A 27,880-nucleotide genomic window follows, 5' to 3' on the forward strand; every position below is an offset into this window, starting at 1 on the left:
AAAGATTCATGTTTATCTAAACAAGGAAAGTAAACGATCTCAACAAAACATTATTAGTTGGTATAACGTGTGATCTGAGACTGTGAGAATAACGTTGTTGGTGGTTTTGCTGCTTGTAAAAAAAGTGCCAGAAAGTGTTAGCTTTTGATTGCCCCAAGCTAGGAACGCTACCGCTGCTCCGTCCCGTCACTTTGTTTAAGTACAGGTGCAGATCAGGTCGTGGGACTTATATTAACAGTTGCAGGTGGGTCTGACTTGGTGGGCTAATGACTAATTGCGGGTAACAGGTTAGGGTTAGGGTCTGGTGCTTAGCATTAAGAGTTTGCAAAACTGGACCCGTGCAGGACTCTGTGGAAGAATCGCAGTCAGAATGACAGAGTTTGAGGATGAAGTTATGATGCATGTATGAATGAGGATGCACATGGTTAGGTGTTCTCCACTTCTCTGTGAGCACTCTGTACCCGTAATATGGTGCTTTTACATTTTCCGCCCTAACGTCTTCTTCAGTCGTTGCTGATTATCTGCATTATGAAGCACCGATAAATCCACTGAGTTTACAGGACCACGCAGGAGGAGCAAGAGAATTCAAAATTAAAATGAGGAATGTTAAAAAACAACATGTGGGCCAGATGTTATGTACAAATATGGTTAGGCAGCTTAGTGAATTAATTGCTTAGAAATAAAAATAAATTATTATAAAATAGATTTCTGTACATTTTACATATATATAGCAATATCTCCACATCTTGCCATTGAATTACAGAGGAAAAAAAATAACTTCTCAACAAATTAACAAAAAAAAAAGTCTCTCATGATTTTCACATCAATCCCAACCAAAGTTATGTCCTGTCATCTGGTAGAACTTCATGTTGAAGGGCCTGTAGAAGTCCCGTAGCCTCTGCACCACCTCAGGGTCAATGTTCGGGTGGGTCCGACCTTTGGTTTTGCCCAGGCAGTGCGGCTTGCTGCTGCCCTCGGCCTTCTTGAGGCACGGGAAACCCTTGGTCTGGTTGAAGTAAAAGTGTTTGTCTGTGATGATCCTCTTGAGCCCCAGGAAGTCCTGCACGCGGCCCAGCTCTCCGGCTGGGTCGCTGATCAGACGCTCGCCGCTCACAAATAGGATCTGGTCCATGGGGAAGTACTGCAGCCAGTTGTCCAGGTGTTTGGCGTAGATGCCGATCTGGATGGCGCTCCACGAGGTGTCGATGAGCCCCGTAGTCCTGTTTTTGAAGGTGAGGCTCTCGAAAGAGGGAATGTCGGGCTTCTTAGACAGAGTCTGCGTGTAGTCCGAGATAGCCCTGGTGACGGGGTCCCTCACCACCACGATCAGCTTGGTGTCCCGGGACATGGCGGATATCCTGGCTGGAGCCTCTCTGGTCACAAAGTAGCTGGGGGTTTTCTCCATGGTGATCTGGCCCTCCAGAGTCTTGGGCATCAGCTCCCTGGGGAGGAGAAAAAAATGACACAAAAAAGAGGTTAGGAGGAGGGTAAGGTGGAGCAAGGACTTGCATAATGTAATCAAGCTGATGGAGTGTACTGCCTTCTGTAATCAATGACTCACTGAGCCTGTTTAGCCTTATTACAGGGCTCGAAAACCTATTAGTGTAGGCAACTCTCCAACGTCAACATGCTCACTCACTCATAAGATATCTCACTTCTGACAGAAAGCAGAAAACCCTTATTTACTGCATAATCAAACACAGGGAAACATTTACAGGAATTTCTAAACATGAATGACCCCAAGTTTCACCATATTAGGGATAAGGAGCTGGGTGTTCCCACCTCTGCTCAGACTCCTCACTGTTCCCCCTCTGATTTTCAGCTAACCTGCTCTGTTACACCTTAAAGGGATAGTTTGGATTATTTGAATTGATAGTCAGTGTATTACCTACAGTAGATGGCAGTCAACATGTCCATCTAAAAAACATCTACATCAGTTTAAGTGTACACTATATTTAGAATATTTTCACCACTTTACCTCGCCATCAGAGCGAACCATTATTTAAGCCAAATATTGAAAAAACCAACCAAACTCCATTGGCGAAATCATAAATTTTACATCGCAGAAGACAGGAGTCGTTGGTCTACCGCTGTCGTGGTCAGTTAGCTTGTGTCTGTTATTGTGTGATGTCGGTGGATCCAAACGAAACACCAAAGTCACACAGTTACACAAGCAAACTAACAGATCAAGGCAGCAGTAGACCACCAATTTTCATGTTCTGCAAGGTAAAATGACTGATTTCACCTATGGAGTTGGCTGGGTTGGAGAAAGTGATGTTTGGCTTATGCAACGGTGGTTTCCCGTCAGAAAAAGCTGTCTGACTAAATATAGCTCACACTTAAACTGATATTGATTTTCAACAGGTCTGGCTTTTTTGAGTGGCTGCTGCTAACAGGCTGCAGGACAGTCTGCGTCTCCAAACTGGGGGCCGTCTGTTTTGTCACACATTTTACCTTAAAAAATGCAGCTTCTGTGATTTGGATATTGCACTTGACCATATAATATTTCATCTCATTGTGCAGCTCTAGTCAACAAGCATCAACTGTAGGTAACTCACTGCCACTTTAAATCACACAAACTATCCCTTCAGTGAATAATTCTGATTAGCCTTACAATGCATTTTTTATAAATTAGCTCACAACATGTGTGGATTCCATTATCTGATGTGTCTTCCCTGCGCTCGTCTTTCCTCAGACCTCACTGCTGGATGCAATGTTCCAAAGTGGTCAGACTTAATCAAAATTCAGCCTCCCTCTTTATCCCATTGGAGCAAAAACACACTCTCAATCTGCCTTGCTGACTCAGGCATAGCCGTTCGACGGTGCCCCGCCCCTTCTCCGAGCCGCAAAAAAAAAAAAAAAAATGGCTACAGTGCTGAAAGATGATGAGGCTTGTTTCAGAAAGGGAATCTGTTTTTTGACAAGAGTGGGTTTGGTTTTGGGTGAGGGCTGGCTGATGGGCTTTACACAGATATGTTACATGCAGACATATAATCAAGAGGCACTTGAGAACAACTGGTTTTGAAGGGAAAGTGAACGCGCTCTGCTCTCTCAGCATTAGGTTTCAGAATTGGTGGCCAACCGCAGAGTCTAGATTATGGTGGAGGCGATAAGAGCGGTTTGACTGACACTGGGGACATGGATCACCTTTCCCTTACTGGCCCACCACTCCAGGAAGAAAACTAGTCGTGTAATGTATGTGGGTGTTTCTGGTGCTGCTTGGACGGTAGGATTATGGACTGGAAACTTCAACAGCTAGAACAGTTCACTTTGCTTGTCCCAGTAATATTCAAATCACACACTCAAGAACAATCCTCCCCCTTCGATTTGCAGGTACGTATTTTACCAACCTTAAAAAAGGCCCATCTAAAATGATTGATATGCGTTTAAGTGTATGCTATATTTAACATGTTTTCATCATTTTACTTTAGTACCAGACAGCCTTTTTCCAAAGGAAAACTGACATCATATAAGCCAAATAAGGCTCTCTCCAAATCAACCAAACTCCATAGCCGAAATCAGCAATTTTACCTCACAGAACACAGGAGTTGCTGGTCTGCCGCTGCCTCTGTCTCTTGGCTTGTTTATGTTATTGTGTGACTTCTGTGAATCTATATTAACTTTCTAAAACACCAAAGTGAAACGATAACACAAACAAAGTAACCAATTGAGGCAGTGATAGACCAGCATTATCTTGTGTTCTGGGATGTAAAATCACTGATTTTGCCAATGGAGTTTGGTTGGTTTAAAGAGAGCGATACTTGATTTATATAACCTCAGGAAAACCTGTCTGATGAAGAGTAATGTGGTGACAGTAACATTCGAATCAAAAAGATAATCACAAACATGCAAAAGCTTAATTGCCAACACTCCCGATTTTCCCGCAAGACTCCCATTTCTTATTTCCACGATTCTCCTGTATTTCTCCAGATTTATGAAAGTTATAACTTATTTTCTCTAAAATACTATCCTGTCTATTCAGACAACAATGCAGCTACACCAAATATCATTTCCTGGCATGCGCGTGACGTGGAAGAGAGACGCTTACGTCCTGTTCCTGCACCTTATCAAGAATTTTCGAGGTGTATTTTCAAGTTTTTCCAGCACCTTACAGCTATGGTTAATTACATATGTACTTAACTACAGAAGGATGACAGATTAAAGGAAAACACAACAAAGTTTCATGTTTCAAAATGTGTCCACCATCTCGAAGGATGAAAGTTTGCAATGCATTAGCAATTTCAAGCATTTTATCCAAAGTCCAAGCACTTTTCTTCATTAAAATTCCAGTGTTTTGAAGGATTTCCAGTGCCCGTACGAACCCTGCAGCTGTATCCAGTTCTCCTTTATACATTCGTGCTGGAGCCAATTCTTCCTAAGTGAGTGAGAGATGGAGAGAGAAACGGAGAGTAGACTACAAAGGAAAGTAATACCCAAATGTAAGATGTCTGGGAAAGAAGAATTCTTGTTTTTTATGGGAAGAAAAGGAGAATACCCTGACATACCCTGAGGAAAACATTTGTAAAATGTTAATTTTCCGTGGTATTGTATCAAAATTGAAATTGGTGTGGTCTTGTTGTGTTCTTCGGCTAATAAGCGTAAGTTAAATCTGCAGGCATCTGTTTGCAAAAAGCAGTATGTTTTCATTTTTTCACCAGAATGCAGGAATTTTTTTCTGTGGGAGGACACCCAGATCCCTCCCTTTGGTTTTGAAATCCTGCCTATTTTTTGAGGTCTCAAGATCGGCAAGTATGCTCACGAGGTACACCAACAACCGAAAACAGCAAATAGGCACTTTAAAGCACTCAAAGGAGGAGAAAACAAAAGACAGGGGCGAGATAACCGAGGGCACTGGTCTATCAGGGCGAACACACTCACAGATAAGACTCCTGTTAGCTTGTTGTACCCTGAGCCTCGCCTTTGTCGTTCAGACTATGGCACTGATATACCATTGTGTAGACAGTACTATTGTAGTCGATCCCATTCACTTACTGTGTAATCCTACACAGAGTATTTACACACTGAGAGCTGTAAAAGAAAACTACAATGTTGGAGCCATTCTGTACACTGTAATACTCGATTCCTCCCCAGAGCTTCAGCTGTTCCTCAAGAAAAAAATACTCTAAAAGCTGGAATCTAGTTCACGTCCATCTAGCTCATGGCTAATTCATGTAACACCGGCTCTCCATCAATGCACATATCTGTGTGCAGGAAGGAGGGAATGCTGGGGGAAAAGAGAAAAAAACCCAGGGTAACGTCAGGTAACCAATAAAACGCCTCATGGAAATGGTGTTGGCAGATTTGTGTAATCCTAATGCAGTGCCAGTGATCTAATTATGATAATATCTTCTTGATTGCTGACACATCAGAGGGATGAATGGAGTCCGGGCCTGAGCTCATTAATAGGGTATTGAAATCAAAACAGATACAGCATGTGGTTTTATGCACGAGCATGACAGATCTTCCCACTAGGCGAACCGTTTCTGCAGATATAAATGCAAACAACACATTATCAGCACGCACGCACATTAATTCCCTGCCACAACTTAAAACTGTTTATACAGCACCTCTTGAATGTCTTCAAGGAACATAAACCAAACATGCTCGACTTAAACTGCACGCTATCCGTCATTCTCTCGATGCACAAAGGCGATACTGCCTGCGAGCTTTTTGTCATTCCTTGTGCTAACATACAAAAAGAGTCCAGAGCCGACACAGAAGAGGCAAATGGCTTCCCATCTAATCCGATTTCAAAATGACAATGCGGCGTGGAGATAGGGAGGAGGCCTGAGTTACAATGTGCATAGTGATAGATTATGCTGATCCAAGCTCGCAGAATCCTTTTTTTTTTTTTTTCAAATCAAGAAGTGTTGGGGGTTGGAGGAGCATAAAACAAGGAGATGGTTGGATAGCGAGGGAGAAAGAAAGTGGTGAGGAAACCCTGAAAAAGCGCCAAATCCGCAATAAGAGACCCCCCTCCCCTCCCCAATAAAAAAATCTCCACCTCTGACTTTGCCCACTCTCTCTGCCAAAGAAGTTAAAAAAAAAAAAAAAGAAAAGGGAACAGAGGAGGGGAATTTTAGTGGGACAAGTAGCTCTTGGAGAAACAATGCCTATTATGCTCTTTTTTGATTTATGAGGTGCTGCTTTTAAAGATTCCGTCAGCAAACAGGCAATTCTGTGACACCGGGCTCCTCTTTTTTCCTGCTTTTCTTTGAAAGTGAGCCATTGTCCCCGAGCGAAGGGGTGAGCAGGGCAGTGGTCAGGGCAGAGGGGCGGGGATGGGGGCAGGGTAGGCTGGGGGGGGCAGACAAGAGGGAGAAGGAGGGTGGGTGGGTGCTTATCGAGGGCTGAGTGGAGCACTTCTCCGTCCTCCTCAACCTCAAGTGAGAGAAGCCTTTTGGAGAGCCCTTAAGTGGAACGTGTGCCAAAATTGCCCTGCAAACATCCGCTTGTTCCCCTTAGATACCGAAGACTCCACAGACTTCTACTGTCTAATATGGAAACCAGCTAGGGTTGGGTGGGTTCACATACGAAAAATTAATGTCATTTCAGCTGTCAAAAAAAGTCCACACTCAATTTCACCATTGTTATTCACTTAGAACATTTCACACACTACACACTACAGCTGAAACTATTTTCACTATCACCGAAACTGTCGATCATTTTCTACATTAATTGATTAGTTCTCTGGTCTATAAAATGTCAGAAAATGCTGAAAAGTGTCGATCAACGTTTTCCAGAGTCAAAGATGATGTCCTCAAATGTAAAATGTTTGTTCCACAACCCAAAGATATTCAGTTTTGTGTCATTTAGGACTAAAGAAACCAGAAAACATTTATATTTGAGAAGCTTAAATATTTTTTTTTCTAAAAAATCAAAACAATTAGTCAGTTATCAAAATAGTTAGCCAGAAATGTTACTGTAGAAAAGCTTTACGCACCACACAAAATAAAATCCCTCCCCACTTTCCTTTAAGTAGTTTGGAAGCAAGCAGCTAATGCTAGTTAACATGCTAAGTCAACATCAACCAAGACTGTGAAAGAAAGAAAAGAGCAACTAAGTTATTAATGTCTCACGTTTTATGTTTTTTTTGTTCATGGAAGTTTAACTTAAACTTCTTCAGCATGCTAACATCAGCTGCAGCTGCTGAGGTGAAGCTATCAAACACAATATAACTTCAGTTAACTTCTCAGTTTCCACATTGTCATTCATATAGAACATTTTATTATCTACAGGCTATAGAATACCACACAAAATGAAATCTGCCCAACTTGCTTCTAATTTCAACCACAGCCAGTGGCTAATTGCTGGCTAATGCTAGCAAAAATGCTAAGCCAAAACTCAACCAAAATAGTGAAAAAAGCCCAGTTATCTCCAATAAGAGCGTATCCAACTTGTTCATTAATTACCCGAAGAAGTAGATGAAGTTGTTGATGCCTCACTTTAAGACTTTTTTGTCCCTGGAGGGTTCAGTTTAAGCATCTTTAGCACTGGCTGCAGGCATGCTAACATTAGCTACAGGTGCTGTCAAACACAGAATACTCTCCAGGTTTTAGGTATATTTTGTGTTTGACCGGGTGTTTCCTTAGGGTCAGATGTGTTGTTGTGTCCACTTTTGCATTTCACATTACAAATATTGCAGCAGGTGTTGTCTGCCTCAAATCTTGAGAAGTTTAGCTACATCTTTGCTATCGTCCTGACTCGTCACTCTCTCTTTTCCTCTCTACACTCTTATTTTCTCAAATTTGGCATTGATTGATTTAATGTGTCTCACTAATCAGTAGTCACAGACAAGCCCCCAAATTAGTACTGAGTTTGGTACCCAAACCTACAACTATTAACAGTAAAAACTGTAAATAACAAACTTGTTCTCAAACATCATGATGCAAAACTTTTTTCCTTTCTTGCTTGTGCTTTCACGTGATATAAATCTGTAGACTTTTTTCCCCCTCTGTGCCTGTCTGCACCTTTGTCCATTGAGAATATTTCCAAGTTAAAAGACATGCCAAAAACAGCGATAAGACACAAAGCAGAAGCCCTTGTCAAATGACAGCATCAAACAGGGGCCGGCAGAGTGGCCCTTTGGCCTCTGTTTTAAAGAGCCCTCATCCCGGCGGAGATAAACGGCAGGCAGGAAAAGGGTTATTTCTGTCTGATGCTTCTGCCTCCCTCCTGTCATGTTTGATTTGATGATAACGGGCTGCCACTGAGCTGTCTGTGTCACAGCATCCCTGAGAAAATGACTAGCTTGCTCATAGACAAAAGGAGAAAAGCTATTTGGTGTGTGTCTGTCGATTTTCCATTTGATACAAAAGGTTTTCAATTGTCTCACATGTCTGGTTGTTGAAAGCATTTGAATCTCAAATTAGGGTTTGTTTATTTGAATACAGACAAATAAGGGGGCATTTTCTTGTATCCACAAGTACAGGGAGGGTGTGGTTTTACTCTTATGGGCATTTAAAGCTAGAGATGTCTGGTTTCTATGGCTTGAAGACCCTGGAGCGAGTGTTATCTCCCTGTGGGAGGTAACATCATGCAAAACAACAGCGTTCGCTCAAGTAGCTCCAAATAGAGGCTGAATTAACCTGTCTAGAATTAACCAAGATAAGAAAATAAAACAAATCAGCTACTTTCACTATCGAGAAAACACTTCTATGTGCTGAAATACGGAGCTTTCTTCCACTCTTCACCCCGTCCTCTTTGCCGTTGATCCCCAAGGTTCCCCCGACCCCTGACAATCAGACCTTGAGGTCCAATAGCAAAGTGACACTTCACAAGTGGGGAGAAGGAGAGGGAGGAAATGAGGGAAGGCATACTCAAAGGCTCCCTTTCTTTTCCGAGGGCCTCTTATCCGAGTCCTTCACATGAACCAATGTGGTGGACGTACAAGCGCTTTCAGGAAATACAAAGAAACATCTTTATTCCTCATTGGATGATAAGGATCTTGGGCACCAGCTTGTTCGTTCACAGTTAAATGTGTTCTAAATTTGATCTTCAAACCATGCAGATGACATGCTTTGAGTGTAACACGCAAATTCAAACAAAATGCGTATATTTCATAAGATAATGCATGATACCTGCTGCTGTAAAATCACTTTTCTGACTGTTTAAAGGATGATAGATGATACATGCAGATAGTCATGGATGAGTCACCGGTAAATAAAGTGTTCATTAATAACTAAGTGTTCAGCGTTCCCTTTTACAGCTCTGCAGAAGCCTACATGCTATGAAACGGAACTGAAGTAAGCAACATGTTTATGTAACACACATACTGACGCACACACACACACACACACACACACACACACACAGTATGGCTACTACAGAGGGAGGCAGGCTCGCACGCCTGTGCTGGCTCACTGAATATTTTCAAAGTAGCATTTAAGCACATACAGAAGCCAGACATTTTGAAATATACTCCGCTGTGCCTGGAGTCTGACATTATATTTAACCACAGAGCATGGCTTTGGCTGTAAATTAAAAGAATAGAGAAGATGGTTTATGGCGCAGTCGGCCGGGGCCACTCTGAGAGATGCAGAGAGGGAGACGAGAGGAGCTCCTGCTGCAGTCACAGAAGCTTCATCTGGTCTCTCTTTCAAGCACTTGGACTCCAGGTGTTAGTATGTGGCCACTTAGAGCTTCTTGACAGTTCATTTCCTGGCTGAGAAGAGCCAGAGATCCCTACTTAAAAGTGAGATCTTGCAGGTGTATATCTGTAGCTTGCATGCGTCTGGGTTTGTGCCGATGTGTGTTTGGGGGACAACAAAGTATACGCATGCCTTTGCACCTGCTGCTGTCTTCATATCTCCACACCTGCTTGTAACTTAATGCCTCAAAACTCGCCCGCATGATGAACCCTAAGTGATGCTGATCAGAGTCAACTGTCAGAGCTCCTCCCCGAGCCTGAGGTTTCAAATTAACAGGCTTCACTGAATAATGGTGTCACTGGAAACTCACGAAGGTGGCTGAGTGGAAGCCCCTCCGAATCATCTGTCTGCTAAAAGGATTAATAATGCAGGCTGGCCTAGTATCACACACACTCAGACCTGGATGGCGGGGGCCCCTGTACGGGATGGTTGGCTATCATGCGGCTGTAAGGAGGAGGAGAGCCGTTTGAAGGCTAAATTCCTCCTCCAGATTACCGGGAATGCTGTTGTCAAAGAGGTCTGAGCTACTTCAGAGTAGAGCTGCAACGATTAGTCGACAAATAAATCAACAAAATAATACTCTGCAACTATTTTTACAATCCTCCTATTCTGAAAGATTAATAAATCCAAATATAGCCTAAAATCCCAGTCCCAACTCAGAGATAAATCTGAGGGTTAACACAATAGATTTTTATCTTGTTATGCACTGTTTTATTACCATTGTTTAGTTAAACTGCTCCCAGTAACGGACTGTGAAGAGGCATTGCTTGGTGTAAATGATCACAAGCCTAAAGAGTTGAGAACCAGTAGCCTGGGCTCATAAAGTCTCTGTGAACTAGAAGATTAAGGCTCTTTTTGAGTAGATTCTGGATAAAAGTAAACTTCAAGCACAATTTAAAAAAAATAAAAAACACATTCAGGCTTTGGTTTCAGAGCATTTACACTAACAAGAAAGGGAAAGAAGGGAGTTTAAAGGAAAACAGGATCTGAGGTCGAAGTCTAATGAAGCAGCTATGACTTTAAGCTCCTCCAGAGCAACATATACTGGGTGCAATGGCCAAACTGGTAGGGAGCCTTCATCTTATTTCTTGCTCTGTTACACTTTGACACCCAGACCCTGCGCTGGACTCTTAATCTGGTTGATAAATGTCGCTCCCAGACCCCTTAACTGCATCGAGAAGTTGCACGATGTCAGAGCAGCCTGGGAATCTACTGACCCTCCATGTAAACAAGGCAGTTAACCCGACCGATGCAACCCGTCCATCCATCATTCCTCACTGGAATCAGGGAGTAAGGCTTCGCCTTCGAGTGGAGCTTTTTTTTTTTCACCGGCGTGTCTCTTACAGCCTGGGAGTGTTTGTGTAAAAGAGTGTGTAGGAGAGGAAGAGTGAATGACAGAGACAATGCGAGTCAACGAAGGAGAAAAAGACAGAAAGAGGGGGAGTCAGGCCTTGCGGTTCGGGCTTATACCCAGCCTGGTTTTGGAGGCAACATCAGACACTAGTAAAGGAAAGTAGAATAAATAAATATAAGACTAACCACTGCATATAATGTCATGGACTACATGTAGCATATTACCCCCAGCCACAGCTTCAGATACCCCCCTCTGTTCTGTCCTGAAAATACTTAAGTGAGGCTGAGACATTCTTCTCTTACACCACTGTGGTCGCTTTGTGATGGGCAACATCGCAGAGGCGTGACAAGCACAAATTATTCAATTCAATAACCACCTATCATTTTCCCCACTCGGAAAATCTGTTTTTAAGTATATTTGTTGCTATTTGGCACCTTTGGAAAACAACACAGGAATGTGCGGAGCCATAAGGGTTCTTCGGGCCCGGAACCGCATCGGCCTGTGGCCATAGACGGCTGCCTGGAATTACCGAGTGTTAATAAGCCTGCAGTGAAGCGAGGAAGCCCACCATGTGGTATAAATAAAACAGAGGAGTTGGTGAAAGGGGTGGTGGAGGGTAGAAATACCTCCTCTCCCACTCATGAATGTGCAACAGCTTACAGAAGTGTCTTTTTTTTTTTTTTTTCTTCAAGATCTTGCCCAAAAAGCTTCATTTTCCAGGCTTAAGAGAGGTGAAAGATCCCATCGTTTTGGTGACACTTAGCGCAACATCACACCGCTTTGTTTGACATGCGAGACAAGATGGGTCATCTGACACTGCCACAGCGACCAGGCTGCTCATTGTGTGAGCTCTGAAGGGTTTAGTTCAGACTATTTGAAGTGGGGTTCTTGTTGATAGTCACTGTAGAACGGCTGCACAATTATTTGAAAAATTTGGGAAAGTACAATATCCAAATCGCTGAAGGTGGAATTCTTTTGATAAAGGTAAATTATTAAAGTGCATGATCATCAAGATTTCAATAGTTTTTTCAGTAAAAATTAAACTTGTGATGCAAAAATAGTTTTGGCCACTAATTACGAATCATATCACAGGCACAATGTCTGTCAAAATACCAGAACACAGGAGTTGCTGGACTACCGCTGCCTCCATCTGTTTGTTTGTTTGTTTGTTTGTTTGTTTGTTTGTTATTGTAATTGTGTGACCTGTGTGTTTTATAAGAGTAGTTCAGATTCACCAAAGTCACACAACGACACAGATCAACTAACTGTTCGAGGCAGCAGCAGAGGAGCAACTCCTCTTTTTGGTTGCTTTGGAGAGCGATATCTGGCTTTTTTAACAGCTGTTTCCTGTCAGAAAAGGCTGTTTGACAGCACGGTAAAGCGGTGAAAATATTCTAAACATAGCAGGAACTTAAACTGATATTGATTTTTTTAAGGTGGACTTAAAATACCTTTTAGCTTCCTGCATCGGTACTCCTGCTGCTTCTCCATACTGGAGGCGTGGTGATCCTCATCTTCTCTAAGTAATACACTGACTGTGTACTTCAAACAACCCCACTTCAAATAATCCGAGGTATCCCTTTAACACAACATGTTATCCCTTTGTTTGACATGCGATACAAGATGAGTCACCTGACACTACCTCAACGCCAAACTCTCATTAGCAGACACACACACACACACACACACACACACACACTCCCTTAAATCCACTGCTTGGTGATATCACCCAGAATTTGTTTAGCACTCGTAATCCTCACTAATCAGTGTGTTTACTCTCGATGTTTGCTGAAGGTGTTAGCTCGGAGCTCGCCACACATTCCAGCGCTCCGTCAAGTACCAGGGCCTGCCTGCCTGACTGACTGACTGACTGAATGAATGACAGCTCGGACGAAATAAACCGACGAACTGTGGAAGGATAAAAAACAACGGGGTAGACAACAATGAAGGGCTGCAGGTGTAGGCTCGGATGCATGTGTGTATGTGAGCCGGTCCGTGTTTGTGCATGTGCAGGCGCGTGTGTGAGCATTTCTGGGTGTTTGGGTGTGGGTGTGTAGGCAGAATCAGCCATTCTGACTGATTTCCTGACACTTGACATGCACCAAGAGGCACATGACTCCTTGATCTAGCTACAGCAAAGATGAATAAAAGATGAAACAGACTCCAGAAGAACATACATGCCACCACCCCCACTCCCTAGACACACACAGTCACACACACACACACACACACAAAGACAGGGAGCGAGCAAGCTACTTTGCATCCTGTTTGAATTGGCTGTCATCCGTAACTGCCTGCACACCTTTCTGAAGACAGGTGAACTACAAAGTGTGTGTGTATGCGAGAAAGAGGGGATTTCCTCTCTACTGTATGTCATTCAGTGAGCAGAAAACCATCTTCCTGTGCACTTGGACTATTATTTTGCTCCGATTACTCACACTGCAGCTGTTGCAGGTTAATGGTTTACAAATTCCTGAAGACAGCCTGCCTCCTGAGCTAACGTATAATTAGCTAAATTGAGTAACGATAGCGCCAGTCGCGACAATTAACCTGCTCCTTTCAAAGATGGAAAGAGTGGCAAAAGAAATCCTCAGGCGATCCTGCAGTTTTGTTTGGATTCGAGCCTGGATGTTGTCTCATATTATATCTCTGAGCGCCCCGAAGACAAGATAATTACTGTTAAGAACAACAACAAGGCAGCGTTTTAACCATTTCTGCTACCAAGTGCTGCCAAAAAAGCAGACATCGGAGCCGGAGTTCAATTTCAGGGCGGTTGTGGAGCACGATGACAAATGTTTTCACCCCTCCGCTGTGTCTCTATCATTGAGCCTCTTGGTTAGACGTGAAATAAGATCTGTTCGAACTCTGTGCCAGGGAGACAAGCGATTTTGCGAAGCAAGTAAAGACAAAAAAGTGAGAGCAGGCCCAAAACAAAAACAGATATATGAGAAATGCCAGCTTAATACTATATGTCAGCCCTCAGCCAGAATACTTCAGATGTGTGTTTTTCATAAATCTTCTCAACAGCTGAATAAAGGTTTGAACTTTGTTTTTGTTTTTTTCTTTGACAGTGTTCATCCAAAGTTAGAAAGCACTTACAGAGACAGTATTTGCCTAAAATGCACTATCATCTACATTTCTAAAAAGTTTTTTCTGCTGTTTTGGATCTAATTATAAGCACAGGGATAAAAATCATAGACTCCATAGTGCCAGATTTTTTCATTCGAGTAAACACAGTAGTTTATGAGAAAACAACAAATACAGTGTGTTCAATAAGGCCCTATACTTCACAATGTTAAAGGGGTAGTCTGGTTTATTTTAAGCGGGGTTATATGAGGTATAGTCAGTGTATTACCTACAGCAGATGGCGGTCACTAGGCCCCCAATTTGGAGGGACTTCATGGATATCCCGTTTTGTTTTTGTGTTTTTGTCAAATGAAAAGTCAGAGCAGAAATTCAACAGTCCGATAGCAGCGCAGGAGTTCAGTTTTCCAGGACTGCCTTCTGATTCTGATCACTGAAACAAGGGGGAGAAAAACTAACTGGAGGTGGAAAATAATTGGAAGTGAGTTGAGTTTGGCCAGGTTGTCTTGGAGTTGAGCTGAAGTGCTCGTACAGCTCTTATGAGCGAGAGCCCAGCAGCTCTGGGAGTACATCTAAATGGAGAGAGTGACTAGTGTCGAGCGGCTATGGTGCACAGAGACAACTCAGGGCTTCTAATGAGCTCTGCTCTTTTACTGCCCGGCTAATGGAAACCTCAGGAGACCTCAGCCGCTCTGTGTGTGTGTCCTTGTGTGTGTGTGTGTGTGAGCCGTCCTCTTTCCCAGAGGCAACCGTACTCTCCAGCACCCTAATGGCTACCTCTGGGACTTAATACCTGGGACAAGTGCAGCTTTACAGGTTTACTGTCATCACTTTCTCCTCTTCCTCGAGTGCATTTTTCTTTTTCCTTTTCTTTGGAAAGCAGCGAGGAGTCGCCCGACTAACCTATCTTTAACAAGAGCAACAGCCAATGATTAACAAAAGCATATTAGAGTTTTCCAGCCTCCAGGGGAACCTTTTTTTTTTTTAATGTGCTAAAGAGTGTTTATTTAGCAGCGATGAATGACCGTTAACTCTGAAGGGAGGATGTCTGGTTCTGTTCTGACATGTGTAACAACATCCAAATTATCACCTCGTTAAAAAAGGGCCTAATTCACGCATAGGACAGAGGGAGGGTTTTCACGTGGTTTTCTCCATCCTAAGCTTCCTCCTGTCCTCCAGCACTACTTCATTAGACTTCTTCAGTGCTGTGATCAATGATCATTTTTATTAGTCGATCAATTTCTCAATTAATAGGTTAGTTGTTTGGTTCAGAAATAGTCGGAAAATTGTGAAAAACGGAGATCAGGCCCTCAAATGTATTGTTTTGTCCCCAACCCAAAAGATATTCAGGTTTCTGTCACTGAGCAGTGGTTCTCAACATGGGGGTCAGGACCCCCTAGGTGGTCGTGAGATAATTTTCAAGGGGTCGCCAGATGGTTGTAGTGATTGTAGGTCTGGGGAATGGGTTTTTTGTGTGTTAAAGTGTGCATGCACATGAGTTCTGATTGGACATAGACACACACACAAAAAAAGATTTGCTAGCTATCACATGGAGCTTCTGAAAAACGTATTTAAAATTGCAATACCAGTACCAAAGCCAGTACCAATAAATCGCAGCAACAGAGTACTTCATTTGATGCTTTTTTCTTTTGTTTTGTTGGCCTCTTGGCAGGCTGAATTCTGTCAAATACACGACACTTGACGACCCAAGTCGCCACTGTGCTTTGGAAATATCACTTGGCTTTCTGCAATATGGATTTTTTTTCTCAAACCTGATTATTCTTGGGGTCACGACTCAAAAAGGTTGAGAACAACTGTCATAGAAGATTAAAGAAAGCAGAAAATATTCACATTTGAGAAACAGAAATGACTTGCATATTTAAAAAAAAACAACTAAAAATGATTAATCAAAATAGTTTGCAATCAGTTTCATAGTTGACGATTAATTGATTAATCAGCTAATTGTTGCAGCTCTGGACTTCTTTACACATAATTTTCATTAGTTGACTTTGAATTGCACAGACTGTAGCAGGAGTCTTGTGTCAGAGTGAATGATTCACTGACAATACTCCACACTTTTTGTGTTTTTCTGTTTGCATCAACCGTGTGAATGTTTGACAGCAAGTTCCTGTCAGCTTCCGTGGCTTTTATGCTCAGCTCCAGCAGGAGGTTCCTGTCTGTGGCGGCCATATTGTCCTCACTGGTGTGGGTAGTGGTCGCCGGACAACATCAGGAGGCGGTGGGTGGGTGAGGGGGGGGCACTCCTCTCTCCACAGGTCTCCCCTTTCACAATTAACCGCTTGTAATTTGGGGGTGAAAGCTGCCTTTTCACTGTTCTTCCACCTCCCCCCTCCCTCACTCCCCAGCCCCCCAGTCACTCTCCATTCTGGGATGAGCCATGCCAGCTTAGGCAGCGAGCAGGCAGAGAGAGGGCCTCCGTCCCTCCACACTGACCAAAGGCTCCTCTGCCACTCGTGGTCAGCGAGGCCTGCAGCGAGCCCCGCCCAGGACCGGACGAGCCGAGCATGACATGTGACACTATTCTTACACAGCAGCGGCGCGAGTGCACAGCTGGAGAACGGAGCGGAGCAGTTCATGAGGGAGGGATTTGAGAAGCTGGGAGGTGCTGAGGGGAAACCCGGTACCGTTAGCAAATAATCCACCCATTTGGGAACTCAAGGTGGAAGTTTGGCCAACACAGAGGCACAGTTTCAATCTGCTTGTTTTTATGTTGGCCGCTGCGGCTGAGGATTTGAGCGGAGGATGTGAACCTGCTGTCAGCTGTATGGCTGGCTGGCCGGGCGCTCGTCCCCGAGGATACGCCGAGTTCCAGGAATCAAGAAACATTCAGAACGCCAAAGTATCTAATCATCTGAATTCATCTTTGTCCTCTCGAGAACTGTGACGGGGTTAGAGACACTTAAAGGTTCAGTGCTCATTGATTCTGTCAAGTACAGAGAGTTAAAACAAAGAGAAAAAAAATCATAACCGTTCGACTCAGTACACTGTAAAAAACTGTAAAAAATTTTAACTTTGAAGAATTAGTCTGCAAATATATCCCACAATGCAATGCATTAGTGACAACAACAGCAGACAGCAACCAAAGCAGCTCTGTGTAACGTTGATATTGCTTATTTTTAAATGTAAGTGAGGTTTCACTTTGCTAGGAGCAATATATTTTTTTAAAAAATTGTTAATTGTTGACAGGGTTACTATGGTTACTCATCTTCAGCTGGCGAAGAGGCTCTCAAGTTGAGGTAATTTGTAATTATTCAAAAGAAATAAACTTTTCTAATCAAACAAACTTGATAGTAATTCAGTTGCTCTTGAGAAAACATGTTCAATAAGCTTAGATTTGATTTCCTTTTACACACGAACAATGCATGCTGGGAAGTCTGCTAATATGCTGATCATGTTTCTTAAGAAACTTAATTCATAGATTCAAGAATTCATAAGGAAAAAGAAATGCTATGGATTTGAAGCTAAAGTAAGGTTGCACATTTGGGTTAAAGTTAATGAAAGAAGATTAGTTGATTTCACTAAATTCCTGTCAGATTTTTTTTTTTTTTTTTTTACAGTGTAGACTTAAAAACTGTGCTGTCATGCTTTTGTTTCCTGCGAGGAGCGGCCGTAAAATCCCCAGCGGGGCCTGTAGGATCCAGCTTCTTTCTGTAGCTCTGCAGATGGTCGACACACAGACCTGTCAGCAAGCAGACGTGGGTCTGACCCCAGTCAAAGGCCCTTAACCCATCTCTGCACATTACCTCCAATCAGGCCTGACCGATCAATACTGGCCGTCCCGTCCCAGAGGAGCCCGGCCGGGGTGACATTTGTGTTCGCTGTCTGAGTGTTTTTCATTCTTTTGTGACCAGAGATGGAAATTATTATTTGTGGCTTCGCAGCTGAGCCTATCAGAGCCATAATAACACCTTTCTATACCTACTGGCTTTCTGCATAACTACAGCTGCAGTGATCAGTCGAGGGCACTTTAGGTCTAGACTGACCATTTATAAAACCAATTTTTCCCACCAAGAGCAAGCACTGATGCAACTGTGGTGAGGAAAAACTTCATGTCAACACGCAGAAAGCTTTTTATCACTTATTTGTCAGCTATTTTGATAACCGATTAATCATTTTGCGTAATTTTTATGAGAAAATAATTATTTCAGATTCTCAGTCCTCTGTGACAGCACACTGAATATCGTTGGGTTGTGAACACTGCTTGGGATTTGAGAAACGCTGATCGAACTGTGCACCATTTTCTAGCATTTCATGGACCAAACAACTAATAGATTATCTGAGAAAACGATCGACAGATGAACAATTAGTTGCAGCCGTAAACATAACATCCCGTGTGTGCAAACATCTCGACTGGATGTTCTCTGAAGCAACAATGACGATCTGACGCCTTTCAGTGGCGCTCTATAGAACCAGGTGGCCTCTTTTGGCCATTGAGAGGAAGGAAGGAGGGCGAAGTCAGTGGCAGCACAGAGCGGATGGGTCACCTACATGGAAATAGGAGCACCCCTGTGGCGAGCAGATAAAAGGACGTGCACCCATCCAGAACTGTCCCTGACACGGCCAGGAGCCGCGGTCTGACTCCGTGGGGGTGGACCGGCCTTTAGATAAACGCCTTTCAAACAGCGCAGACTTCCGCAAACATCCCAAGTCTGATAGCGGAACGTGTTTTTCTTTTTTTTCTTCTTCTTTTTCGAGGGCGCCCCCTTTTTCAACAATGCTTCACTTGTCCGTTCTGTGTGTGGCACTATAAGTAGCTTTTACTGAGTGCGTTTACCTCCACAGTGTTTTATCACAGACAAGATACAAAGGTTGACCAGAGAGACATCCTGCTCAGGGATGGCGCCAATTCAATCCCAGCAGTCTCTCGACAGCGACTGAAGCCTGACCTTTGATCATAAACCACATCACACAAGCACTGAAGATTATATAGTTCAGTGTGTGTGGCCACCAAGCTATATATTGTGTTATTATGAGACAAAAAGTTCACTAAATTCACAACTAGGAGCAAATTTGTAACCTGAAAATGGTGAAAAATGATTATTATTGTTTCCAAATGCCAAGATGACATCCTCAAATGTCTTCGTCTTTTATTCACAACCCAAAATATTCAGTTTACTGTCATAGGAAACTAAAGAAACTGGGAAATATCCAAATTTGAGAAGCTAAAATCAGAGAATGTGGGCTTTTTTTTCCTTAAAAAATTACTCAAAATGATTTATGGTTTACCAAAAGTAGTTGGCAATTATTTTACTAGTTGACAACTAATCAATTAATCAACTAATCAGGTCAGATTGCAGCTCCATGCTGTTTTTCAAACCTCAAGGTGACGTTAACAAGCCAGAGATATTCAGTTTACTGTCAGAAAAGAAAAGAAAACAGAAAATATTCACATTTAAGAGGCAGAAATCAGAAAAATTTGGACTTCAAACAATAAATCAATTATCAAAACAGATGGTGATTAATTTAATATTTGACCATACATTAATTAATTGACTAATTGGTGTGAGAATTTCTGATACATTTCAGAAGCTGAAATTAAAAATAATCACAAAACTACAACATAACACCACTAAAGCTGCAACAATTAACCAATTAATCGATTGGTTGTCAACTATTAAATTAACCGCCCACTATTTTGATATGATATGATATGATATTTGATGTAAGTTTGCATTAAAAACAGTCAAAATCCTCTGACGTCAGCTTCTTAAATGTAGAACCAGTAGGATGCCAAGAAGTCAAGCACAGCAAAATAAAGAGAAAATAAAGAAAAACAGGCAGAGGACAGTCTCTGCAGATACAGACACCACCTCACACTTCCACTGGGTCATAATTGATTATGTTTATGAGTCTATACATTTTATTTTATAGGAAAAATTGACATATTACACCCTTAAATATGAGTATTTTCTGGTTTCTTTAGTCTTCTGTGAGAGTAAACTGAATATCATTGAATTATGGACAAAACAGGACACTGCAGGACGTCATCTTGGGCTTTGGGACACACTGTTTCACCATTTTATAGACGAAACAACTAATCGGTTGATCGAGAAAATAACCAACAGATTGATCAACAATGAAAGCAATCGTCGCAGCCTTTAACCCCACCCTGATGAGAGACACACCACCCATACGTCCGTGATCCCAACGCTCCCTCCAACATGTTCCGACCTCCGTGTTTAATGCTAAAGCCACTCCGAGGGAGGAGCCCCGGCGTCAACACTGCCGGGCCCCGACAGCGAGCTAAGACCAGAGCCCGCGACACGACAGCAAAACCACAGCACAGTAATTACATATCAAAGCCCCTTCATAGCCAATAGGGCTAAATGGAATATGAAGAGAGCGACGTGCACCACAGACTGACAGGGCGAGATGAGGCCTGCAGTCAACAACAGTTAGGAGTAAATAAAATATCTCCTCCGGCTGAGGAAAACTCAGGGTAAACTTTTAACTGTGAGTCACAGCTGGTTAAAAGTGACATAACTGTTAATATACAGTATATATAAGTAAGATTCTGTGATCTCACATACAGCTGCTGGACTAAAACTAAAGGTGACTGTGCTTTTGTTGCTCTTCAACTTTAGAACAACTTTCCTCAAAGTCTCAAAGAAGCCAAATCACGGCATATTTATGTATTTATTTCCTTTTTTTTTTTTTTTTTTTGAAATTCTGCTTTTTTCTTCTCTGACTTTTTCATGATTTCATAACTTTGTGTTGTGTTTTGTGGTCCGTACACTTTGTCTCCTTTGGCCTCGCTGCTTTATTTCTCCTGGAAAGTTATTTGTAACTTCTGTTGTGAAAACTACAAAAATGTTCTTGTTATTAGAGCCAGATACAGAGACAGCATCAGTCAGCAGATACTATCTGCATCATACTGGCCCATTACAGCTACATCAGCTACATATTTGTATTGACGATGTCTTGTTTGATACTCAAAAAACTATTAAATTAATTACCAACTATTCTGATCACCGATTTGGGTCATTTTTTCCTGCAAAGATGAATATTTTCTTTTTTTTTTTAGTCCTCTGTGACAGTAAACCTTTGTATTAGTAGCTGATTCATTGATTAGCTAAGTATTGAAATATTTAATCGTTTTGAGTCATTTTTTAAACAACAAACGCTCAAATTCTCTGATTTCAGCTTCTGCTTTACTCCTCTGTGACATTAAGCTGAATTTCTTTGGATTGTGGACAAAATAAGACATTACAGGATGCCACCAAAAAAACGGTGTAAACCTGAAACAATTAGTTGATTAATCAATTACCTATTAATTATTAAAATAACTGCAAATTATATAACATTCCATCAGTCATAGAATCATTTTACAAGAGGAAAATGTATAAATTTACTGATTTAAGCTCCTTAAATATGAATATTTTCTGGTTTCTTTATTCCTTGATGACAGTGAACTGAATATCTTTCGATTGTGGATAAAACAAGATATTCTGGGAAACTTTTTACACAATTTTCTGGACCAAACCACTAATCGAGTCATTGAGAATATCACCAACAATGAAAATAATCATTAGTCACAATCCTATATATTAGCATTATATGATAAATTTGATTTTTTTTTTTTTACTTTCTAGTATTGGTATCAGCTCCAAAAATCCAGTACCGGTCAGGTCCTACTTTCTACATAAGTTTCAGTGCCACAAATTGTCACAAATTAAAAACAAAGTTTCTGCATAAAACGCTCACCCTGCTGACCCTGACCTCTACTATATACTCTGCATGGGTTATTGACCTTTGCAGGAATTAACTCACAGAATCTGCCATTAATGTATGTGCTGGAGATAAGTACATTTCTAAGTTATCGCTCTCAGATAACACCCGTCGACTTTCACCGCACACACCGCTGCTGAACAGGTGCAAACAGAAAACGAGAAATAATGAACCAATGTTCCTGCTCACACTGGCCTGTTGCGCTCTGACTCTCTTTCTATGAGTGTGTGTGTGTGTGTGTGTGTGTGTGTGTGTTCCTTGGGGCCAGTTCATGCATGACCTCACTGCGAAAATGTGTACCTCCTGATACAAGGACCCCTCGGTCAAAAGCATGAATCATGTGTTTGTCTTTGGCACAAATAAAAACTGTCAAAGTACATCAGAAATCCACAATAAGACTTGTTATCACCACCTCCATTCAGTTTCAAACTTCTCCCCGAGTCTTTTCTGCTCCTCTATGGCTGCATTTACTTGGTGGAATTCCAGGCCTAAATGTGCGTCCATTGGGGGAGGCAGAGATGGTGCAAGCTGGTTACAATAGCGGATGGCAGGGAGAGATTGTGCAAATGAACAAACAAGGAGGTGAATTGCTCAACTCGCACACAAACACACACACACACACAAGTGTCCATAACCGACCCTCACTGATCAGATCATTTTCCCACAGAATAGATTTCAATGCCTTGCAATTTTGCCTCTGTCTGGAACATTCCAGCCTCCTCTCCAGTATCTGCTCCTAATGGGAAACGTTGGAGGATCAGCAATGAATGATCCATCCTAACTCGAGAAATACACTCGCTAAAACTTTTTTTTTTTTTTTTCCTCCACTGCAGGGGCTGCTTACACCAGCTGTTTCACTGAAACATACATTTTTTACTCCATAAAAGTATGTCGAGACAGATTCTGCTGCTCCAAAACCCAGCGTGAGCTCATGGTTTTTGTATGGCGCGAACACCACAGCATAAAATGCCTCCTGTCGCAAAAAAGAAACAGCACGAATTTCAACCTTCAAAGTGTTCAAAGGTGGATGAAAAATAAAAATAAAACTCAACAATTCTTCTCTGTGTGTTTTCTAAGTCAGACTGAGCACATGAGGTTATTTTTTGGCACCAACCAGGAAAGAAAATGTGACTTAAAAAAAAAAAAAAAAAGAAAGAAAGAAATTCAGCTCCAGACATAGAAATCCTTGAGTCATGACTTCTTTACATGGCTTGAAAAGTATTAGATTTCATGCCCTGAAAACTAGCAGCACTTTTCCACAGTTCCCCCCCATCCCAGAAAAAGTTGGAAATACTGTTAGATGGAAGTCGGATTAAATAACAAGACTCCCTCCAAACCAAAAGTCATGCAGTAAATCTCTGATTTTATCAAAGCAAGCACGGGAAACTGCACAAATCAAGGCACAGAGCAGTGTCTTCATTTTCAATGCTGCCAGCACTTTCAGCACCATTCGGCTCTTCATGTTTTTCATTATGTCGAACATTGGTGGGGCCCCATTCCAGTTCTTGCATATTTAAGACTGAAGGACTGAATCCGTTAATTAAAGCTTTTTTTTTTTTTTTTCTTTAATCAAATGAGCGTTGGATTTTTCAAACTTCAGATAAAACTTTTTGAAACATTAAAAGCAGCTGAGGCAAACGAGTTGACATTTACGGCTTCTCCAGCACGAAGGACCGCGAAAGGCTGAAAATAATTAGCGAATTTTAAGTGGACTTCCAATAGACAATCAATAAATTGATTTGGCTACAGGCGCTTCATAAGCCACAACCTAACCCTGTTTACGTATAATAAAATAAAGAATTAAATGAGCAATCTGATGCAACATTGACGTTATTCAGATATAATTAATAAAAACTAATTAAACCCTCAAGCAGCTCAGTCCATTCACGTGCACTCATTAAACTCTACAGTCCTTCAGCTCCTTATATTAACACTTTGTGATGTAAATGACGAGGATAATGTTAGTTTGTCGACCACTGAAGATGTTAAACGGTTTTGTTGCGGGTTTTGTTCCTCACTTTGTCTTGCAGATCGCTTTTTTTCCCCCTTGCAGTGTGGAGCCCATTGACATAAGAATGGCCCAAACGATATAAACCCTTTCAGGTCTGGAAACACTATTAGGTTAAATATTCCAGACAAAAAAAAAAAAAAAAAAATCAACCAATAAAGAAATAGAATAATCTACTTTCTTTCAGTTCTTAAATACAAAATATCTCACGTGTCATTTGGATCTTATCACGCCAGGATCAGTCAGATTTGTGCATTTTATTGCAGTGCATTATAGAAAAAGTATAAAATACGTCTGTGGGGACAGATTTGGTCACACAGGCGCACACCCAAATGTAACAGCAGCTTACTGAGAGCTGAAATCAGCCCAGCTCAGACACAACACCAACAACCGCTCCAGAAAAATCACGCACAATTTATAATCACGCATCACAGCGGGAACAGAAGATAATAATCCACTAATTTCACATTTTAAGTTGACAGAAAAGCCTGGAGACGGGTCGCCGTGAAGGTGCAGTGTTGCTCTGTGTCCAATAGAGATCACTGCGCGTCGCAGAAAACAGGCCAGACTGACTGTAACCTCCGAGCAGCCTCATAATGTGAAACAACTCGGTACTTTTTCAAAATTAGGTTAAACACAAGACAAAACATGGCTCAGACCAACCCTAAAAATAAAAATAATTTGAATTAACGAGGAATAACCTGTGCGAACCGACAGACTGATGCGTAATGGACAAAGAGTCACAACAAAGTGCTGCTATTCAGATTAATAGGTTCAGTTTGGAATAAACTCCAAACTTACTGGATAATTACTGTAATGAAATAAATATCTTAATTCTGTGCGCTTTTTATGAGCTCCAAATTAGTTTCCCTGTAAACCAATTTGGAGTTAATCAGCTTGTGTTGTAAAGATGTTAATACCGCCAAGGGAATGAATAAAAAAAAACTATAAAATTATATGTAACGACAAAACACTGGAAGGAAATGAAAAATACACATTTAACCCGCAATATCAGCGTAACTGATGAATATCTGCACACATAACTGTTTGGCAGCTCTGTCCAGCCACTGCTCCTATAAATCTATTTTATGGAGCAATAAAATGATCTAAAATGACCCAAATATTTACATTTTCTCATCTGGACACATTCAATCATCACCAAAAAAAAAAAAAAAAAAAAAAGCTAATTGAACTACATTTACCTGTACAACTCCAGTCCGTTGTCATAGTTGCGGTCGAAGAAGTGCGGCTCCGCTCCCACGGCTCTGATGTCGGGATGAACCCGGAGAAACTCCAGCAGAGCCCGGGTCCCTCCTTTCTTCACCCCGATGATGATCGCCTGCGGCAGCTTCTTGCTCCCGGAGCCGTTGGAGAAGCTGGACATGGCGCTGGGCTCCGGGACTCTCTGCAGCTGCTGCTGCTGCTGCTGCTGCTCGGCCCCCCGCATCTCGTCCCAGTCCGTGTCCAGCTCGTTATTGAGCAGGTCTCTGGACGCGGCGGTCCTGATGGACGGCTCCTCGTAGTCGCTCTCTATATCCTCCCAGGGCTGCGGTTTGGACAGCAGTCTGGACACCAGGTCCGTCCTGCTGCTGCTCTCTGTCCTCTTGCCCACCGCCGAGCCGGTCTCCTTGCCTCCCCGGTAACTGTCCACCACCAAACTTGGCATGGTGGAGCAGTAGCCCACGCAGGAGTACAGCATGTATACCCACACTAAAAACATGATGCTGAGCAGAATGAGCTTCTTCTTCACGGGGCTGGACCAGAGGGCATACAGGCTGTGACAAACCAGGCTATATTCCATAAGCCTTTCGGGTGGAAATCATATCCCAGCGGCGCATATTGCCCAACTCAGTCCCGGTGGCACCTCGGCAATCCGCGCAAAATCACCCACATGCTCACCTAAAACTAAAAATAAACTAAACGCACGAATAAAAACAAAAAAACTACTCTAAATATAATCGATTAAAGTGATATATCCAGGAATGAGAAGGCATTGAGGATATTTTAATCATATTTGTGGCTAAAATATGCTGACAGGCGCACCGAGGTGCTGCTCCGGGCTCATCTCAGGTTTGTTAAAACTGCTGCTGGAGCACGACACCTTATAGAGAGACGCCCGGGAGACTGACAGCAGCAGCGGCCAATGGCAGCGCAGGACTTACATATGTTGACAGAAGCGGACCAATCAGAGGGAGGAGTGGGAGGGCTCGGCCGTGGGAGCCTCGGTATGGAGATGAAGCGCGTGTGCGGGACTCTGCAGAGAGTTTGGAAAACTTTCTTAGTGAGCAGAGAAGCCAATTAACTCTCCTTTCTCATGTCTCATGCAACAGACATATTGTTTAAATGAGTTTAGACGACTTTAAATGTTTCCTGAAGGTTTGTTCTGACATGGTTTATTCAGTATATTGCAACCCTTTCGTGCCTGGGTGCGTTTTATTATACAATAAACAAAATAAACCTCAAAACCGGTTTCATTCGGAGCTTTGAAAATGAGGGAAACCTCAGGAAAAATACTATAAGCAGATCTAAATAATAACGCGAAGTTTGTGAAATGGGAAAGTTTGATTTTACTCCTGTTGTGACACAGAATGAAAAGTTAATGGAAAGGTCACATAATTATCATTAGTTCACTCTGTTATATTTGTAAAATTAAACAGAAAAAAGTAAAACAGATCTAAACTAAATAGTAATTATTATTATTAATTATCTAAACTAACTATTAGTAATAATAATTAATCACATAATTACTTATAATTAATTGTAGACTTACAACGAAATTATATTTGGTAACTCTCAGAGAACAGCAGGATAATAAAACTAGAAAACGACCGTTAAAGATAAAAATAAATAAATAAAAGATTCAAAAAAGTTTGTTTATCACAAAGTGATAGAAAATCATCTCAGGTCTCACCACACATAAAAACACACACCAAGGAAAGACACATAAAACTGAAGTTGCATTAAAACGCAACAGTTCCATAAAATAAGTAGTAAAAGCAGTGTCAGTTTATTTAGTTTTGTTTAAAACGGATATCGGTGGTGTTCCAGGAAGTTCTCTCACAACAAGCCCAAACAAGATAAATCAGTGAGATAAATAAGATGAGGCAGCAGCTACAATAACTGTATGAATTATAAATATGGCACTAAACAATGACAGTACAAAGACTGCAGAAACATTTAAATAGTTAAAAAAGGAGAACAGTACACATGTGACATGAACATAGATTATATAGATGGTTGTATATTACATTTGTACTGAATGTATGAAGTGTAGCGTGCATTAGCAATAATAGTCTAATAATAATGTGCACATAATTTAATAACATGTATAACAAAATAACTGTAAACTAAAACTGGTTGCAATGAAGTTTTTATGTATTTTACATTCGTCTTAATTGTGTCTTTACGCATTATAGTAACTTTCTTTACGTCTCCAGCCTGTTTGTACGTGAGAATATACACTTAAATAAAGGAAAGTTTGTACTGTAAAGTTAAATTCACTCATGCAACAGGTTCAAACTGCCGCAGCGCTCTCTTTTTTAAAGAGTTAAATTGAATTAGGCCTATTATTGGTAATAAAAGTAATACTCTCCCATAACTTTGCCGTCTTAGCCTATTATTTCCTTATTTTTTTTTTTAATAATAAAGACCTCAGTCTAAACCTCAGAAGTCTGTTCAATAGGCAGAAAAAAGTTAATTAATTAACTGACTATAATTATTCATCTTTACTTTCTCTTTCTTAAAACAGTTGAGGGTATTTTTACTTCGAAAAACAGAGACTCTGCATAATAATTATGAAAAAACTCCATCCTGTTTATGGACCAAAAAGAATCAAAAGCTCTGACTTTTAAAAAAAATAATAATCCAGTCATCGTCAAAACACACACGTTTTTAAACATCTGAGAGCATTTGAAGAGCTCAGCAAACCCTCTGAAGAAGAAGAAGAAGAAGAAGCAGCACAACACTGGGAATATGTACTTAATTTCCAATTTAGACAGAGAGGAAAAGAAGAAAAAAGAAAAAAAAAAAGAAACT

At 41.5% G+C, this 27,880-nt stretch overlaps 1 protein-coding gene across 1 annotated transcript; it reads right to left on the reverse strand.

Annotated features, from left to right (window-relative positions):
- Positions 1-619: 619 nt before the first annotated feature.
- On the reverse strand, positions 620-25,906 carry hs3st3b1b (heparan sulfate (glucosamine) 3-O-sulfotransferase 3B1b). Its single transcript, XM_084741135.1, has 2 exons — positions 25,048-25,906; positions 620-1,442 (listed from the first exon to the last, which is right to left on the reverse strand). Exons 1-2 carry the CDS (start codon positions 25,644-25,646, stop codon positions 824-826), a joined length of 1,218 nt encoding a protein of 405 aa, XP_084597261.1. The 5' UTR covers positions 25,647-25,906; the 3' UTR covers positions 620-823.
- Positions 25,907-27,880: the final 1,974 nt, after the last annotated feature.

Source organism: Lutjanus erythropterus, chromosome 17 (genome assembly GCF_056507025.1).
Source record: "Lutjanus erythropterus isolate fLutEry1 chromosome 17, fLutEry1.hap2, whole genome shotgun sequence".
NCBI lineage: Eukaryota > Metazoa > Chordata > Actinopteri > Lutjaniformes > Lutjanidae > Lutjanus > Lutjanus erythropterus.